Source organism: Callorhinchus milii, unplaced genomic scaffold, assembly GCF_018977255.1.
Source record: "Callorhinchus milii isolate IMCB2004 unplaced genomic scaffold, IMCB_Cmil_1.0 Scaffold2, whole genome shotgun sequence".
In the NCBI taxonomy this organism is placed as follows: Eukaryota; Metazoa; Chordata; class Chondrichthyes; order Chimaeriformes; family Callorhinchidae; genus Callorhinchus; species Callorhinchus milii.
Genome location: NW_024704743.1, coordinates 39,125,162 through 39,145,574, shown reverse-complemented (window position 1 = coordinate 39,145,574; position 20,413 = coordinate 39,125,162). Strand labels below are relative to the sequence as shown.

At 42.1% G+C, this 20,413-nt stretch overlaps 1 protein-coding gene across 1 annotated transcript in view; it reads left to right on the top strand.

The window, feature by feature from the left end:
- The first annotated feature begins 537 nt into the window (after positions 1–537).
- Positions 538–20,413, top strand: part of myo10 (myosin X) — a 156,917-nt gene continuing 137,041 nt past the window's right edge. The window contains exons 1-2 of the mRNA XM_007901716.2: positions 538–750; positions 951–1,007. Of these exons, the coding sequence (XP_007899907.1) occupies positions 987–1,007 (21 nt within the window). The 5' untranslated portion in view covers positions 538–750; positions 951–986. The remainder of the gene's footprint in view (positions 751–950; positions 1,008–20,413) is intronic.

Genomic DNA, 20,413 nt, shown 5'->3' with positions numbered 1-20,413 from the left:
CGCGGCAGCCAATTGCGCACAGCAATGTCCCACAAACAGTCGTAGATTGAAAATGACCAATTAATTATTGGTTTTTTTTTGGTTTTTGAAGGGATTATTATTAGGCGTGTGGAGTAAGGAAACTTGCCCAAGGTTTCGCCCTCTGCCTGGAATGATCTTCTCATTCCAGAATGATCTTATCATCTTGAGACTTTCGGTGCTTTAAAAGTTGCATTAAAAAAAATACCTGCACCGCCCATTCAGTCCAACTCCCTGTTCATGCATTGCAGCATTATCTCTTCTCACCTACACACGGGAATTGCTAGACGGTGGGGAATTCCTGAGTGTGTGTGTGGGGGGGGGGGGGGGGTTTCCAGCATTATTTCCGTTTGGGAGAGCACACGATGGAGTTTACTTTCAAACTTGGGAATCGATAAGGAACCGATCCTTATTTGGGGTGAGTGTGGGTTGGGCTGGAGGATCTGGGTGGAGTTGGCTCAGTCACCAGGGAGTGTGACTCAGTTGGCTCAGGTCAGAGAAGCAATCGCACTCAGGGGAAAGTGTGTGTGTTTTTGTGCTCACTCACTCTCTCACTCTCTCACTCACTGGGAGGACAAAGTACAGGAGCTTTAAACTCTGGTTTAAGTTCTGCAAGAACTCAATCGCGTGGGTTTGGTTCCTGCTTTGCTTTGCTGATCCGAGGACCACTTCCCACTGCCGTGTCAGAGAAAAGAGAGGGGGGGGAAGCCATGCATTCGTGCCTGTTTCACAGTGTGTTTGACTTTAGGAAACTCTAAAACAAAGGAGAGTGTGTGTGTGTTTGTGTGTCTGTGTCTGTGTCTGTGTGAGTGTGTGTGAACGAGTCTGTGTTGATCTCAAGACTGGTGGTAACTGCGAAACCTGAGAAGCGAAATACCCACTTAATTCGCTGCACACACCATTAACCCATGGTTTGTCTGGGCATTTTGCAGAGAGTAAACTTGCACAGGCTGGATTACAATTAAACAATGGATAACTTCTTCACTGAGGTGAGTACAGTTCAAGAGATCCACTTGGTGTTCTGATGTTTTAAAGTCTTTTTTTTTAGGACAAGAGGGTTATGCTTTAATAACTCTTGGCTCGGCTTTTGGAAGTAAAATGTTCAAGGAGAAGAATAAAAGAGAGGAGCTGGGTGACTGAGAGCCCTGTTGCAGTGAAGAATAACTTTAACCAGGATATGGCCAGATGCCTGGCTCCTCACTGAGAGAGTCTGGCATTTCCTTTCACAAACTGCTGCCTTCCTGCAAAGGGATGCAGTGCTTTCTGCAGTGATAGAGCACAGCACCGGGACCCAGTTAGGAGAGGTTATATTTAAGAGAAGGATGTAATATAAAACACCTTCAGATCAATGTGCACGAATTGACTGAGTGACTGTGTGAACACAGGCTCTTGAATGCTGCTGTTATGGGTCATATGAGGACCTCAGATTGCACTAAGTTTATTGTCAAGAGGTTTGCAAACAGATCTGAGTCCTTATTCAACTGACCTCAGTCTGCAGAGCAGATACCAGGAGATAGGCACTGTCTGAGGATTTACATGGACTGATACTGAAATTCATAAACTTTCTGTCTCCAATACAATATCACTCGTTCATGTTACATTCCCTTCTCCCCACCCCCATGGCCTCAGTCTCTATACAGTCTTCTGTGGGAAGACAAAAGCGCAGTCGGGTCTGTTTAGGTGGATCGACAAATTTGGGTATATATAAACACAGTGTTTCACCCTCTGCTTTTACAAGTCATTTGTTTGAACGCTGTAGATGTCAGACGGTCGGTCAAACTCGTTTTACACTCCAGGCAGCGCTTAATATCAAAACCTATCTTAGAAGATGTGGGGTCCCAAGGAAAGCAACACTTGCTGTAGTGACCTTTCACTGGGTTTGTGTTAGTGCAGAAATGTTTTGGTCAAATAAAACTGTAAGCAAAACTGTTTCTAGGAAATGACCCTTTGGTGGCGTTAAGTTTTGTGGCTAAAACAAAGGAGGGATTTGGCACTGAAGTCAGCTTTGATCCTGTGAGTTAAAAGAAAGGATTATTCTGTTTAAATGTGTGGCAGACTATAACGCGATGGGTGTGTTTTTTTCCCCTTACTGTACGTGTATTGAACGTTTAGTAGTTCTCTATGAGCACTGCTCTTTTTATGTGTCAGTCAGGAAGTTTTATGCTAATAGTCTGAGAGGACAGAGTCTATGCAAACAGGGCTGAGGGATGGTGTTGGCTGAAGGCAGACTCGAAGTTGCTGCAATAGAACTGGAAAGGGTTAGTTTCCTGTCCCCCTACAGACCAATCTTCCTATCACTCCTGCGTGTTAATAGGATGTGGTTCCTTGCAACACTTGTTTGATCAATTTGTTACCACGGATAACCTTTTTTTGCAGTGTTTTCCATTCATAAAATGGGTGAATCGTTACAATATAACACCCCGACCATTCAAACTTGGGTCTAGTTTTCATGGGCGCAGCAGTGATTGACAGTGGTGTGCAGTCTTAACTATGTGAACTGGAATGAGTCATTTTTTAAAAAATATTGTCTTAAAAGTACGTGGCAATGAATGAAATTGTCACGATCATTAACCTGAGAACAGAAAGCAGAAGAGAATGGTAAAAATAGAACGTTTTTTTTTACTTGACTTAACAAACACAAAAGCCCTATTTCACTTCACATAAACCCAAAGATTGTAACTATTGATGTTAAAAGGCTTTGCTTCAAAATGATAATTACCCCGAACTGTTTGATTAACATTGACTTGAGTGAGCAGCAGTAATCACACTATCCTTACTTACCAGAGGTCACTTCCAAAGCTCAGGTCAAACCACATTTCATTTAACTTTTCTTATGATTAAGGTGAAAGCATAAAAAAATGAAGTGACTTCCCAGTTACACATATTTTGTAAATGATATTCCTTCTCTTCCCCAAACACAGACACACACCACACAAACACACAGCATGTTTTAATTACAAACATTCAGGAACATTTTGTGTATGCTTCTTCCTCAAACATAACCAACCAGAGATTTTTTTNGAAATTCTGCATCCTTTTTTATTACAGTAATTTTACATGCACTTCCATGACAATGTATCCCCAAAGAAAAGCTACTGTTGTACTGTGGCTGATTTGAAAACCTTAATGTAATGCAATAGACACCTCTGATTTGTTTTCTCTCTTGACTTGAAGCTCATTCCAGAAAATATTTTTAATTGGCACCAATTCTGAAAGTATTCCTTTGGGAAGAAGTCTTTTGGGAAGATAGTACTGATTGTTGTTGTTCTATATATTTTTGGTATGTTTCCTCTGTGGAGCACTTTAGAGACAGCTGAAATGCATTCACTTGTGGGCCAGATTCCTACACCAGCAACAACACCAGACCTGTTGCGTGTGTATGAACCTTTGTCTTATTAGTTGGCTATTCACTTTCCTGGATCACTGGGTCTGAGACTCCAGGCCAGTTATGTATACTTAGTGTCTCAGTACAGATCTCTAAGGCACACTAATGTAATACTTCCTTAACACAACCCTCTCCGCCCCATTTTTTGTCAACTCCCTAGATGACTCTCTTCTACGTCCTTCCCATTATAGAGCCACATAGATGATTTATCTTTTGATACCAAGTGATTTCAATTTGGAACAGAAACTCTCATGTGGTACTTTGTCTTGGACCTTCGTAAAACGTTAGGTATCCCACGTCGTGTAACTTTCTTTGTCAGATAGCGATTTCACTCACTCAAAAAAGTGTGAGGTCGGTCAGATCAGATTTGACCCTTCTGAAGCCAATGTGGCTGTCATTTATTAGGTTACTTTCATACATATATACTTGCATTTTACTTATAATGATTGATTCCATTATTAAGATCAGGCTAATGGGTTTGAGGGTGTCAGGTCAGTCAGTTTTCTTGAATATGACAAGGCGAGAATGCCCTTAATTGCTCTCTTCCAGAAGGTGCTCGCCCCCTGATGTGATAAGCTGAATGCTTGCAGAGCATGTGGCACTTGGCAGAAGTACACGAGCATTTTTATGTCGGTGTGTTAGGAAACTTTATTGCAATGTAAGGGAGCTATGCAGCCTTGCACAGATTTGATCAATTTTAAAACTACGATTGTAATGTACGAGTGAAATAATGTAACACATGTAACCTAAATGCAGTGAATAAATTCTATTCGATGCTATTTGCGCTTCATAATCAATTTCTTGTGCAACTGGAGATAACCATTTAAATAAAAAACATTGTTGTATAAGAAAGAGCAACTCTTAGGTTTATCAGCAGTAGCATGGTACTGTTTCAAAACATGTTCTTTAACTTTCTTGACCCTAGCCCTCCACCCTTCAGCAAAACAGAAGGAGACATCTGTTCCTTACAGACTTTTTTTGGAGGTTAGGACTCCTACACAATAGGTTCCCATTCCTCAGAAGCGTTCTCCCCAACCCCACCCCCACCCACACATCTCATCTGCAGAACCTCACTTGTACTTTGATATGTAACCCCCACCAGGAACATTGAAGATCACGATTGTGATCATAGAAATTCAGGGTGACTTTGTTAATTCTTTGTCCTGGACTTGAAAATGTCATCACAAGATCAGCTTCAGTGTTTGGGCTAAATGCATTTAATTGTTAAGATGCAGAACTGTGGCTGTAAAAGTGAAAAATAATATAATGTACACTTTGCTAGCTCAACATGCACTTTGTAATCTTTTCAAATATATTAATATGGCAGCAGAATTTTTTTAAAAACTTAGAGATCACAATTTCAATACTCTCGTTACATAAATGTAATTGTTCTTAGATTCCCATTGTTAATTGTAATTTTACACACGCATTCATTTACTAAATGAAACCTATACAGCGTGTTTAATGGTTAAAGACATGCAGTGTTTTTTAAAGGTTGCTATGGCGTTAGCCAATGGTTTGCAGCTCTAAAGGCTACTGGGCTCACGTCTGCTGATGACCTGTGTGCTTATCAGTCAACCATCTGTTGTTTATTTCTTGCAAATCCTGTGTAACTAATTAATGCACTCTCACATGCATTCACATGCTTACATACTCACAATACAATGCTTGAAATCTGACTTTGCCATTTAAGAACGTTGAACATTTCCTAAAGCCAAAAAGTTTTGAAGAAAGTCATTACTGGAACAGCTACAAGTGATCATAGCCCCTTGAAGAAAAGTTTCAATGTGAGGAAAAGCTAAGTGAAGAAAAACTTTTTTTCTTTGTTGCACTATTCCTGTTTGGAACTGGATATGAACTTAATAAATTGTAGGATCTATATTACTGATTTAGTTTACCTTCGAGTCAATAAGTCATGCTGTGACTGAAAACAACAGAGTGGCTGGATTTGTATTCTTGTTGTCCTGTTTTTACAACAACAACAAGATTTCATTTATAGAGTGCCTTTCACGTCGGGAGGACGTCCAAAGGCGCTGGACAGTTGGGTCGGGACCCGAGCAGGGGGGAAATGGTCAGGGTGAGGGGAGGGAAGGGAGGGAGCGAGGAGGGGGTAGAGAGTCGAGAGGGGAGCTGAAGGCACGGTCGAAGAGAAAGGTCTTAAGATCGGCCTTGAAGGAGGAAAGGGAGGAAGTAAGGCGAAGGCACTGGGGAATGGAGTTCCAGAGCCTCGGGGCTGAGAGGCTGAAGGCCCGGCCACCGATGGTAGGGCGGCTGGAGCGGGGGATGTGGAGCAGACCGGAGCCAGAGGAACGGAGGGTATGGGCAGGTAAGTAGGAGGATAGTAGGTCGGAGAGGTAGGAGGGAGCAAGGCCGTCAATGGCCTTGTAGGTGAGGATGAGGATCTTGAATTTGATTCTCTGGGGGATGGGGAGCCAGTGGAGGCGAGCGAGGGTGGGAGTGATGTGGTCCCGAAGCCTGGTGCGGGACAGTACACGAGCTGCAGAGTTCTGAATGACCTGCAGCTTGTGGAGGGAGGTGCCGGGAAGGCCGACGAGGAGAGAGTTCCCATAGTCCAGCCTTGAGGTGATAAAGACGTGGACCAGAGTTTCAGCAGCGTGAGGGTGAGGTAGTGCCGTAGTCTGGCGATATTCCGGAGGTGATGGAAGGCAGTGCCAGTTGTGGCGCGGATATGAGGAAGAAAGGACAGCTCAGGGTCAAACAGAACTCCCTTTTATTCCCTTTAATCCTGAATTACAATCTTTTCATCCCACCTGTGAGACCTTGCAAATAACTAGAATCACCAACACTTGTCTGGCTAGTTTTGTTCCTGTGAGAAATCTACCTCATAATTTGCTATCAGTGTTTGTGGGCCATCAAATTCTTTTCACATAAAGTTGTGTCTTCTGATTTGATAGATGAAAATGAAATTTCTCTACTTACACAATAAACTTGAATAGAAACAAAATCTCATTCTCCATCCTACTATTGAATGCTGAGTTCTCAACCATCTTGCCCCTGCTATCTGGAACATTCTTAAAAATCCTCTCACCTCAAATTTTCCCTCTCTGCCTTCCAAACCCTCCAATTAAACTCCCCCCACCTCCCACACATTTGTTCCACCCTGTTTCAGTGATCTCCAATGCCTTTGTAAAGTGCTTTAAAATGTTCATTCTACTGAAAGAATTCAACATAGCTACAAATGAAAGATGCTATGTAGGTACACGTTGTTATTGTTGAGTTTATCTGAAAAATATCAGGTATATGGGAAATCAAAATTGTAGCTCTAGCAATGAAAGTTTCCAATGTTATTGGAGGCAAATAAAGTGTGGGAACTGAAACACAATTATCAATGTGAAGTTAACGCAGAAGATGAAGAAATTGATAAAGTGGCTTTTCTTCCTCTGATTACGTTTGTTCCTGTGTCCTGGGCTTTTCCTTCAGATAAATTTGGCATTCCCTTCATTGGGTGTTAGTGGAAGATTGCTATGTGCAAAAAAATGGCTATTGCGTTTGTCAACAAAATACACAGCCACAATACACACAAAATACACTTTTTGTGTGCTTTGAGATATCCTACTGAGGTGAAAGGTTGTATATCAAATGTATGTATTATTAATAATAATTTATTACTTACAAAGATTCAAGTGACTTTCCATTTTTGAAAATGTATTTTTTCTATTGTTATCACCGAGACAGGAATATTACCTTCTGATCAGTAACGATGTCACTTTACTTTTATTATTCCTTTCAACTTGTAAGCCCTCACTGACCCCATGTCCATGCCTGCTGTGCTTTTCTCCTTCAGCAGGGAAGAAGGAAGCTGTTTCCCACTTTGTAGTTGTTGATGATGTAGTGTTGTGATTGGCGTGCAGAATGCTCCTGCACCTGCCAGGCTTCTTCCTCTGTGTGCTGAGTCTATCTGTTTATATTGCTGAAGTGAACCAATGTAACTACAGATGCTCAAAAGCTATCACAAAGATTTAACCTCCTGAATTGAGGAACAGACATCAGTGTCCTGGTCAAGCATGTAGCCACATCATCCAGACTAAGAAAAAGTGTTACCAGTCTTTTTCTGCTAGACTTTCTACATCACACACCTAATCTATGCTTTTGTGATCAAAATGTCCCCTCCTTTCTAGTCATAGCTGGGTCACAATGACATTATTGGGCAAGACAGAATTTTTTGAGTTAGTTTCCTTACTCCACAAGCCATTTTTTACCTAGCAGTAAATAGGAACACGGTTGTTGGGGGGGTAATAATTTGGTCAAAAAATAAATAAAAATAAAATAATAATAATTTGTTCACTCAATCCACGACTGTTTGTGAGACATTGCTGTGTGCAATTTGGCTGCCCCTTTTCTCCTATAAAATGTACGGTCAATTCACTGTACAGTATATTCTGTGAAGGGGTTTGAGATGCCTCAAAGATGTAACAAGGCACAAATGCAAATGCAAGGATTATTATTATAATTATTATTAGTAGTAGTAGTAGTAGTATTATGGAGATATGGGCCAAGACACCAGAGGCTCAGTGGATCATCTCTTTAGTGTAAATACCTGCAGCATGAAAATGACTTCAATTCCTCACATGAGATAAGACACCCATTGCATAGTGATGATGCAGCCATAAAATCCTTCAGTGCCCTTCCTATTAAATTCCAGCCACATCAGAACTAGACCTCCCAAGTATCTATAATACCCTATTCAATCAAACCATCTGGGCTGGAATCAGCATCCACCAGCAGCCCAACAAACTTCCTCCCATTCCACAAAGGTAGAACCAACCAGTTTTACATTGATATGCACACTTTATTTCCATAAACACAAAACACAGCAAAAATAACCCTGGGACCAAAATCTAGAGTGTGTCTTTTCTATGATAATGGGAATCAATTGAGAAGCAGCGAGCATGATCTCACCTATAGTAAAGAAAAAGGCAAATCAAACACATGCTACAGATATCTTCTACCTCAGCTTGGTTGAACAACTATAATTATATAGAGCCCTTCATGCAGAGAAGTGTCTTAGAAACGCAGAGTCCTGGAGACGAGACTTTTTTTAGCGCTGAGAAAACGATGAGTCTGCTGAGACTGAATCAAGACATCATTTTGACATCTGGTGCCTTTTCTAAACTGCTGCCAAAAGCTGTCTGACCAGTATGTTGGAAGTGCACTCCACATAACTTTTACACCGAGCAAGATCAATTAGATTGTGGTGGCATAACCAAAAGCCACCCGATATCAGGTTGAAGATGAGCAGTTAGACCCACCACGGATACCATTTCTCAGGGCTGTCAGCAATTCCCTTCATACCGTACAACTCTTCATCCTATACACCTCTCCATATTTGGTGTACGCTATCAATAGCTGAAAGTTTACCAAAGAAAAATTAGAATTAAAAAAATATTTAGATTAAGCGAGGAGGAAGGAAATTAATCATTGAATGACCTGTTACAGATATTATCGTAAACTCTTGTGAGTAAAGCCTGAAATTTATAAATGTCGACATAATGTCAAGTTTGAATTATTGCCTCAAATGTGCCCCTAGACGTTTGCTGCTCTTTGCCTTTTCGCTTTGTTTAAAGTTTTAACAATGTAACAGCTGTGGGTGTGTGGTACAGTTTCAATGGACAGATTTAAATAGAAAATCTCTTTGAGCAAACCAACAGTAATGATTTGACGTGGTGTTACTTAGTTTACTATTATGGATACCAATGTTATTGTTAGTTTCTTTGCTGTCGGTACATGTTCTTGCTCATATTCTGAGGGAAACTCTGTGATGACTGTGTATTCAGTAATCTATCGGAATGCAGGCGAACCCTGTCTGAAAGTAAAATGACAAATGAAACTGTCTGCCTGGGTCTTACCTCTGTTCAAAACTGCAGTATAGGTGTATTTTACTCATTAACTGGTTTATTATTAAGGGGTGATTCAGTGCATCCCAGTGAATATGTGATGTTAGGATTCTCTCAATAAAAGGCTTCAATTTGAAACACAGCCTAACACCACTAAATTCTAGTATGTTGCTCTTAATCTAACACTTATTTCATGTTATGCATTGAATATGCTTACGTTTACATGTTTTGTAGTTTACTAACTATTTTCTTTTGTCGGGATGCATGCTTTCAAAGTCATTCTGGTACTTGTTCTACGTGAGACTGTGATTTACTTTTAAAATGTAAAGTATTGGTATCAGAATTTCAACAATATTCTTGGCAAACTGCAATTCCCCCAGCAATATATTCTTGTGAACTTAAACATAACAGCTATCTTTGTTGAGTGACAATTTTATTAAATGTTACTTATTTAAGTCTTGTACTGAGGTATTGCAGACATTTCTGTAGATTCAATAGTTTCTCCGAAAGAACAAATTACATTTGTATAGCGCCTTTCACATTGGGAGGACGTCCCAAGGCACTGGATATCTGTAGGGGATTACGTTTATCCAGCAAGGACCTGTTTATTGTTAGTGCTTTGGCTTGCACTATTATGGAAAATACCTGCACCTGTACTTCTACCTTGGAACACTGCCATCCTTATTGATGTTGCCTGATGAAACTCCTTAAAAGCTAGTTTAGGGCGCAGGCTTGGATTTCGTGTTTTCAGCTTGTTGACCAAAAGATGCCATGTCAAGGCAAGTATTTGGCCACAAGGAGTTGGAGAAAAGACATCTGGTGGACAGGTTTTCACCGCCTCACTCATGTATCTTTATAGTACCCAGTACTGAGGAGTGGGAGCAAAGTGCCCTTCCTCTTTTCCAAAGTTAGATGAACTCCCCTGAGTAGTTCAAGTGAGTGAATGGGGGTGAAATCACAGTAATGTACCTCCTATATAAAATGATGGAATTAATTAGGTATTGGTGCTATAATATTTGCTTGTGGTATGCATGTCAGTATAACCCAGAGGTTTCTTACAGTCATGTACCACACTGCCACTCCTTTCATTGTCTCCACACCATCTGGGCATTCATATAAAGGTTACTAGGTGGACCAAACTGTGTAAAAGTTCAATCAAATTAGGAAAATCGGATTAACTCCAACCTGATCCTCAATAAGCTTCATTCAATATCCTTTTAAAGACAGATGGTTTGTGTAGTAGATATACTGATAAGATGGAACCTTGGGCAGAAATTCTAGGAACAAGCTAACCTTTCAGCTTCTCTCCTCTCCCATCTTTATTCTCCCTTCCCCCTCCCCTTTCCCAGCAACATCCATATTTGTTCAACACATCTGAAGCTGTTTCTCAAATGCTTTGTACATCTTCTCCAGTTTCCTGACTTTGTCATTGTAATCACCTCTGCAAATTACACTCGTGAAAACGGGTTTTACTTTTTAAAAAAATAAAACCCCGCTTATGTCTTTTCTCTCAATTTTTTCTTCTTCTGAAGATGTTTCCCCCCTTTTACTGGGGTATGGTTTCACAGTTGCTGAGCATCATCTGATATTTTATCCAAATGTCAGCATTGATTGTGAGTGTCAGTAAGTCATTTGACCAAACGGGCCTCACAACCAAGTCCAATGCTGCCCTGACATGATATCCACAGGCACAGTCTTCGCAACAAGGGTCCCCTGGAACCCTGTTTTTTATTTATTTTCCCTCCCTAACTCATTCAGCATTGACTCCTTAAAGAGATCAGAGCGCATCTGTAAAATGCCACCATTAGATGCAATTCATTTTCCAGTGACGCTTAACTGCCGCTCTTCTGTGTGTCTGCCTGCTTTCTGTCAGACCTGTGTACACATGTTTCTATGTCTAACAAGGTACATTCGGTAACTACTGGCTTGGTAAGTGGTATCGCTTTTCCCGTGTCTCCTCTCAGCAACAACAGACTAGTTTTGTGCTTTTTCTGGGTTTCCCAAGGTCATGGGAAGGGATAGACTGGATGTTCACATGACTCAGTACTTTCACAGACTGAAGGCATTTAGCTGATCACAACATTTTTTTCACTTCATGAATATGCAGCTTCGGTGCTGCCATTTGGGTTTCTGTCGTCTTTACGTTTCAGGGCAGTGACTCAGGGCTCCAGGATTGGTCATATCCATTAACAGTCTGAGAAATCCAATTCTTTTGGCCAGTCAATGCTTCACTCTTGGCTTCTCTTTTCAGTATATGATGATCTTTCTGAGACAGGAGTCTATGCTTAGCAATAGTTGGGTTAATTATTCTTTAAACACATCACTGTATGACTGAGATGAAATTGCAGTATAATAAAGACCTTAGGCTCTCTTGGTATGGTTGTTAGTGTTGTTTTTGTCTGTACTCTCCTAAAAAATGTACTATATCTTGGAAAAATGTGTAAGGAAGGTAGGACCAAAATAGACTTGACAGGCTGGATCGCATTGTTCTGTGCTGGAACTTCTATGGTAATTTGGACATGGCTGAAAACATCACTTACTACAACTTGCATTTATACAGCACTCACCACACCCCCCCTTCATGCAGGGTAGCATCTCGGAGCGTTAACAGTGGTGGACCAAGACGCTAGGAGAGGGAGAAGGTGATTGTAGACACGGTCTAAAGGGAAGGTCTTCAGTATTTACGGTACTTTGTTTCAAACTGTATGAATCCCTCTTGAGTATTTTTTATTATCAGTTACCTATGGTCTCCCTACACTAACAACAACAACAACTTGGATTTATATGGCGCCCTCCATGCCGGACGGCATCTCAGAGCGTTTCACAATAACGAATCCCAGAGCCGAGCCAGGGGGAGGGGTAGGAAGGTGACCAAAGGGGCGCTCGAAAAGAAAGGTCTTCATAAGGGACCTGAAAGTAGGAAGAGAGGGAGTGGGCAAAGGGAGTGAGGAAGGGAATTCCAGAGCCTCGGGGCATAGTGGCTGAAGGCACGACCACTGAGGGTGGAGCGGAGGACTCGGGGGACGAGGAGGAGGCCAGACCCGGAGGATCAAAGGCAACGGGTACTGTTTTGAGGAGAGAGGAGGTCAGAGAGGTAGGGGCGTGCAGAGGAGTGGAGGGATTTGAATACAAGGGTGAGGATCTTGAAGTCAAGCCTCTCTGGGATAGGCAGCCAGTGCAGTCTGGCAAGGACGGGGTTAATCGGGGAACAGAGTTTGGTGCAGGGGAGAATACGGGAGGCAGAGTTTTGGATGATTTGGATTTTATAGATGGTGGTGGATGGGAGACCGGAGAGGAGGGCGTTAGAGTAGTCCAGCCGAGAGGTGACAAAGGCATGGACTAGGGTTTCAGCGGCTTTCGGAGAGAGGTATTTGCAGAGACGGGTGATGCGTCGGAGGTGGAAGAAAGCGGTGCTGATGAGAGACTGGATGTGGGGGAGGAAGAACAATTGGGGGTCGAACCTGACGCCAAGGTTGCGTACGGCTTCAGAGAGTTTTAGGGGGAGGTCGGGTAGGGGGAGGAGGTGAGAGCTGTGGGATTCGAGACATTGGCGAGAGCCAAAGAGTATGGCTTCTGTCTTGTCGAAGTTCAGTTGAAGGAAATTTGCGCTCATCCTGCCCCTGAGGTCTGACAGGCAGGCTGACAGAATATCGGGGGACTGGGGTCGCAAAGAGAGGTGGAAAATAGAGTTGGGTGTCATCCGCATACATGTAGAAATGTACCCCCTGTCTGCGGATGACATCCCCAAGAGGGAGCATGTAGATCAGAAAGAGGAGGGGGACAAAAGTATGGATCCCTGGGGTACCCCGCAGGTAACCGGATGAGAGCGGGAGTAGAAGCCATTTGTGCAGACGTACTGCTGGTGGTTCATGAGGTAGGACTCGAACCAGGCGAGTGCGATCCCATTGAGATGGATGACAGAGGAAAGGCGCTGGAGGAGGATGACGTGGTCGACTGTGTCGAACGCGGTGGAGAGGTCCAGGAGGATAAGGAGACCGAGGGAACCGTTTGTGACTTTCACGGTGGTGGATGACAGGCAGGTGGATGAGGCTGCCTGGCAGATTTTGTGAATTTTAGATGAGAAGAAGTCCATGACCTCCTCGCACTTGGCATTGGATATTGAGGAGGCCTGAGGGGGGGGCATGGAGGAGGTAGTGGGTGGTGGAAAAAAGAACTTTCGGGTTGTGTTTAGCCTCCAAGATGATGTTGGAGTAGAAGGCCATTTTTGCACATGTCAAAGAACGGCGGTAGCTGTGGAGATGCTCGAGCCACAGTTGGCGGTGGACTGTCAGGCCAGTTTTCCGCCATCTGTGCTCGAGGAGCCGGGTTTGAGTTTTTAAACCATGACAGTGGCTGGACAGATTGATTGTGGGTTTGTATCAGTGCTTCCTTGAGCCAGCAGCTAATAAGCAAGTCACAGGCAAGAACAAAATCAGAACAACCCTTCCCCTGAATTGATCCCCTCTCCCCTGTGGGGAAGCATTTAATCTTTTTTCTTTGAACAAGATGTGCATTTTTCCTCGTTAGATGCTGCCTGACCTACTGAGTGTTCCCAGTGACCTCTGTTTTTGTTTCAGATTTCCAGCATTTAAAGTATTTTGAATTGTGTGCATTTTTCAGTCTCGTTCATTTAATTTAAAATTTTATTAAGTGGACTGGACATTACTTATTTTAATCTTACTTACCTCTAGGGACCTGCGTGCTCCCATTTCACTCCTTGTGCTTGTTCTCCATGTTATTGAAATACTGCTGTGTATAAAGCCGTAATAAACATTCACAATGATTAATCTGGTGCAAAATTGTTTTCAACCAGTGCAGCCTGAATACAAGATGTTCTCAGAGGGATAAATAGCTCACTTCTTCCCCTTTTCCCCTTCCTTTTTTTGGAGAATCATTTACACGGCAAAACAGCCATTTAAAAGCTTCAGAGCAAATATTGGGCCCACATATAAAGACAGACCATTAATCTGTTTATTTACCCTAAATTAAAAGAAGCCCTCCATGATGTAATTTGAAAGAATAATTTTACATATTAGCATTTCTTATATATTAACATCTTTAAAACATTTGTTTCTGATGACTTCTTGGATAAAGAGCATATTATATTTTAATTTCTTCTCATTCATTCCTCATTCACAGTTTCCAAGTAAAAAAAACCATCATCCCAAAGAACAAGAAAATGGCCAAGGACTCAAACCATTGTGTCATATACATTGTCTTGGGCAGGCTATGTTCTGAAGTCCCACTGTGAAAAAGCAGCAGTCCTAACTGTTACCTTAGACATACAGGATCGTTTTTTTTTGTTTTGCACATTGCCTGGAGAATAATCTCCCCGATATCGTTGATAGCAATAAGATGACTGTTATAATGCATTAAATATAGGGGTGAAAATCTAAGGTTTCACAACAGATTTGATAAATATTGAACGTGTTATCTAATCTGTTATGAAATGTCATATTTTTGCCTACAGCTCTTTTTTATTTTACTGTATTATGAACAGTTTGAGCTTCTCTTTTCATATTTCAAGTCTTTGTATGATTTGAGCTGTCAATAGTATATGGTGACAACATGGTATTTGTAGCTTAGTGATAAAATCTTTTACGTTGAACATACAGTATTTCACACCACAAAAATTCTTTCCAGTTCATTTTAAACTCCCTTTTTGCAGGGCTGTGGTTAATGGTTTGTGTGGATGCTTGAAGGCTTCAGTGTGGGCAGTACAGTCATTTTAATTAAATGCCAGGTTACATGCCAGTACATGTCATATGCAAGGTGAAGATCCTACCCTTAGGTTTTTGGTTGGAGATTGTTTCAGCCAATTGTTTCAGAGAAGCAATGTCACGATCAATTCTGTAGAGTTTGTGTATACGTTAGTGTGATTCTTTTTTAAAAGCAATTCTGATTTTCTCTTTCTATTATAATTTTTAAAAATATTATATAGGGTCAAAGTTTTCAGGGTTTCATATTATATTCCTTGTGTTTAAGGAACTCTTTCTGAAACGCCACACCCTTAACTTTCTAATTTCAGTAATACCAAAATACCTTCAGCCGAGACATTCTATTATTAACTTACCATTTACGCTGTATCAGTATCGATTGGGGTAAGAATACAGATGTTGCATCAGTGATGGTACTTTTAAACCATTCAAAGGAAAGCCAGACTTCTTATGTTCCTGTGTTCAACAATCAGTGCAAATATTTAACTCAATGGCTTAGTAGTGATTAAAAAAACACAGAGCTGGGCCTTTGACATTTTGGAGTTGGGCATTAATGCTGGTTGTGAATTCAATGTGAGTTGAGTGTGCGGAGTTCTACTGGGCACAAGACGATCATACAAAACGGTGCCTAATTGGGTACTACTGTAGTTCACTGTGTATTTGTAGTATAGTTTGTACAAATGGAGACTTCCTCCCAACTTCCTCTATCCTTGGCTCCCTTCTCTTCCTTCATCTATGTGCTCCCTTTCAGTGATGCCATCCACAAACACAGGGTTAATTTCCACATGTGTGTGGATGACACTCAACTCTACTTCTCCTCCTCCAACTATGACCCCCAGTCCTCTGATGCTCTATCAGTTTGTCTTCTACCTGCGGTTCCGACCTCCTCAACCTACCCGATCTGTTCTTAAAACTCTATGAACCTGTGCGCAACTTAGGCATCAGGTTCGATCCCCAGTTATCCTTCTTCCCCCACATCAGATCCCTGGCTAGGACTGCTTTCCTCTATCTCTGCCACATTGCCCATCTCCAACAATACCTCACCCCACAAGCTGCCGAAACCTTGTCCATGCCTTCATCACATCTCAGCTGGATTACTTAAATGCCCTCCTCGCTGATCTCCCCTCCTCCACTATTCACAAAATTCAACTCATCCAAAACTCTACTGCCTGCATTGTTACCCGCACTAAACTCCACACCCCGATTACTCCAGTCCTTGTCAAACTCCACTGGCTCCCTGTCACAGAGTAGATCGACTTCAAGATCCTCACTCCAGTGTTTATATCCCTCCATGTTTATAACCCTCCACGCCTTGGCACCCCCCTATCCCTCCAAACTCCTCTCTTCTCACAGCACTACCCGCTGCCTCCACTCTGCTGGCTCCGGCCTCCTACTTGGCCCTCAAATCCTCCGCTCCACCATTGGCGGCCGTGCCTTCAGCTACTACGCCCCAAAAGCTGTGAAACTTCCTCCCTCAATCCCTTTGCCTGCCCCCTCTTTCCCCATGTTCAGCTTGTGCCTGAAGATCTTCCTCTTCAACTGTTCCCACGGTCACCTTCCCCTCCCCCTGGCTTGGCATCAGGCTCCATCATTGTTAAGCACTCTGGGATGCCACCCGGTGTGGAGGGTGATGTATAAATGCAAGTTGTTGTTATATAAGTATACAATTACAATTGTACAATTTACTGTATAAAACATAGGGTACCTGCCAGAAAGTTCATATGTGTCCCTGTTGTAGGAGGACAGAATCAGACCTGGCACTAATGCTCCTCAAAGTTAAGTAGCCCATTGACACGTGTCCAACTATAATGTCTAGATGGGTGAAGCACTTGCAGAATGTAATGTAATGGAAACATAACCCACATGAGTTAGTACTATGGAGAAGAGGGGAGGAGTGGAGAAGAAGGATACTTTGAAATGACATTTGGTCACAAGGCTAAGAATTATAATCAGCTATGCGATCAACATAGTTGGCAGATTGCTGTAAGCAGACAGCAAAGTGTTAGCACATCAGCTATAGTTATATTCTTTTTCTGGTGCTAAGTCCGTTATTTTAATTATGTCTATCGTTGATGCTATTCAAGTGTTGTAACAGCTGAAATGTTCAATTGTTGCTGGCAGCTCAGTCAACTCAGAGACAGCTTTTTGGCAAGATGAAGAAGCCTTAAAAATATTTTATTTTATCAACCTTTCCCTCTTTCTGAATGCAATAAAAATATATTATTAGCAGTCCTATTCCACACAGGGCATAACACCAGCTATGTACACAATGAAACGTGCATGGTTTTACCAATTTTTACACTCATCAAGCTGGGAACGGAACAATGTTTCACCTGACATCTGCTATCTTGTATAACCAGATGCAGATTGAAGCTGGCTGCACACAGACCAATAAAATGCTTTCACCCCAAACCTCCAGCACCATTTGGTACACCAGAGTGATGCCCTAACACCCCTACCTCCCATCCTATTTTTCACATGTAAAATTATAAAAATTAAATGTGTTATAGTTTATAGAGGACTTGTTAAAGCTGTGTTAATGATTGCTAGAATTGCCCACAACCTCTGAGTGACATTGTCAATCTTTGCCAAACTCTGGTTGGTTTTGTGCTGTGGGACCATTTAGGAACTGGGTTGACTCAGACTCACTGGGAGACATTAGTAGGCGTTAAATTTAAACCTAGGTCACCCAGAATATTAGGAGTTACCTTACGACATACCTTTTTGATTGTGCTTTTGGCCACCTTTCTCCACCCACCCTCAGCTTGCCACCTGCTCCTTGCTCGTGCTCCCAGTCACCTGTGAGGGGGTGCAGACTTTGTTATAGTTGAGGATATGGTGGCAGAGTTTTGATTCAGTAGGTCTGGGAGTCCGACGAAGGGTGCATTGGAGAAATCAAGGTAGAAGGTGACAAAAGTGTGGATGAGGGTATCAGCAGGGATGGGTGTGAGGTATGGGTGGTGTCAGGCAATGTGGAAGATTAGAAATAGCTGTGATTAGATTGTGAAAGTAGCTCTCCTGATTTACTGCACATATATACACAGGCAAATCGATTGAGAGCAGGTGCTTGTTTCACTCGGAAGGATCTGAGTCATCAACGCTACGATAACAACAACAACAAATTACATTTGTATAGCTCTTTTCACAACAGGAGGACGTCCCAAGGTGCTGGACAGACAGAGTTACGGACCTGAACTGGGGGTTGGGGTGGCGGAGGGTGGACGGCGGGGGGGAAGCAGGAAGATCGAAAACACGGTCGAAGAGGAGGGTCTTGAGATGGGTCTTGAAGGTGGCAAGAAGGAGGGACTGAGGGATGGAGTTCCAGAGGGTGGTGCAGAGTGACGGAAGGCCTGACTGCCAATAGTGGGACGAGCAAGGTGGGGGACGTGAAGCAGGCCGGAGCGCGCTGAGTGGAAGGAGCGAACAGGATGGTAGGGGGTTAGGAGGTTAGAGAGGTAGGGGGGAGCAAGACCATGGAGGGCTTTCAAGGTGAGGACCAGGATCTTGAACTGTATCCTCTGTGTGATGGGAAGCCAGTGGAGATAAGATGACAATACAGAACAACTCTACCTGATAGCGACCATGTAATACAACACAAGATCATTGAAAATCCAAAAAAAATAGTTTTTTTGAGGATAAAACAGTCAAGCTGTATTTTATCTAACCTAAATCCGTGCCTTGGGATTTATCATTGTGGTCGTCAAACACATGCTGAATGGAGGTCATAGCAGCTTTCCGTGACTACAAGAGCTGTGAAAGCACGCCTGCTTTGACTGACTTAAAATGAAAGTATGACTGTTATGAGCATTACATCTGTGTAAATAAAATGATCTTGTGTGGATGATGTAGGGATATTAGTGAATTATTCTACATTGCAAACTCAACACCACCAAGGTCAGCTGGTTTAAGTTTCCTTACTCCATACACCTGTTTACCTAGCAGTAAGTAGGAACCTAGATGTTTGTCGTTTGATGGATCACTTTCTGGGGTTAATAATCCTTTAAAAAATAAATAAATAAATTGGTCATTCAATCCATGACTGTTGGTGGGACACTGCTGTGTGCAATTAGCTGCTGCATTTCGCCCACAAAATATAGTCAATTGACTTCACGGTGTATTCTGTGAAGTGCCATGAGACGTCTCAATGATATGATAAGGCACTACATCAAATGCAAGGATTATTATTATTAGTTATCAGTGATTGGAGAATTACTCCCTCACTCTTCTTGTGATGTCTGGTCTACTACCTTTCTTGTTACTCGATGGCCTTCGGAGGCAAAAATATTTGGAAATAATAAAAAAAATCCTTATGGTGCTTTAACATGACATTGAGACGTCTCAATGATCTTCACTAAATCTTGCCTGCAAGCAGATCTGTGAGACCTCCTACTCCTACATTATCTTCTTCCAGAAACAGTGGCATGATTACAAGGACATAGCCATTAATTAGCTTTAAATTGGATCTCAAAATAAAAACAAACTTTTCATGTTGATCAACCAAGACAGGGAGAAAAGGTTGTGTGAAAAGTCACCTTGTGAAACATCACAGCGCCTTGGGATGTCCTCCCGACATGAAAGGCACTTTACAAATGTAATTTTGTTGTTGTTGTCATTGTTTGGCAGGGCTTTGAGGCCAGACATTTCTGCTCATGAACAGCACTAACTTTGGGTTGTCTGGCCATTTATTCCAGTGGGTGGTTTTGAAAATAAACCTTAATGCAATCAATTTTCAATAATATTTAAAAAAATATGATTTGTTTGCAAATTAAAATGTGAGGGTGACCAGTGATGCGATATCATATAGTTAGTTAGTTATATTACTAGTCAATAATAATGACTGGCTTCAGATATGGGTTCACTTTCCACCCCCCCCACCCCTGAACCTCAACACAAGTGTAGGCTGGAATCCTCTTGCAGCTGTTATTGGAGTTGCTGCTTCATGGGAAATCAGTTTAGCTCAATTCTGAGGCTGAGTTAAGTGGCACAGAAGTGCTGAGCTCGGCAACTACAGAGATGGCTGCAGAAAACATCAGGCCTTTGTTGTAAAGTCGAGTGGAGAGGGATGTTTATTCCCGCAGACCACACAATCATTATCAAATGATTTTACTGCAATTTCTCATCACTTGATCTCATAACTTGGCAAATTCTTTCACTTCATATTGTGATATAAGTGACTCACGTTGGTCCATTCTGTGTGTTGCCAGTGATGTTTAGCACTTTGCTCAAAATCAACATCAACCACACGTGATTGCCTGGTTCACAGTGAGCAAATGAATGTTATGCCACATCTAGTGTAACCTTGATCACAACAACACCAACAACTTACATTTATATAGCGCCCTTCATGCAGGGGTAGCATCTCCATGATTTCCAAAATGACTCTTAGCCAAGTATACTGATATTGGCAATGGTTGAAACGTTGGCAGTCTAAGCCAGTG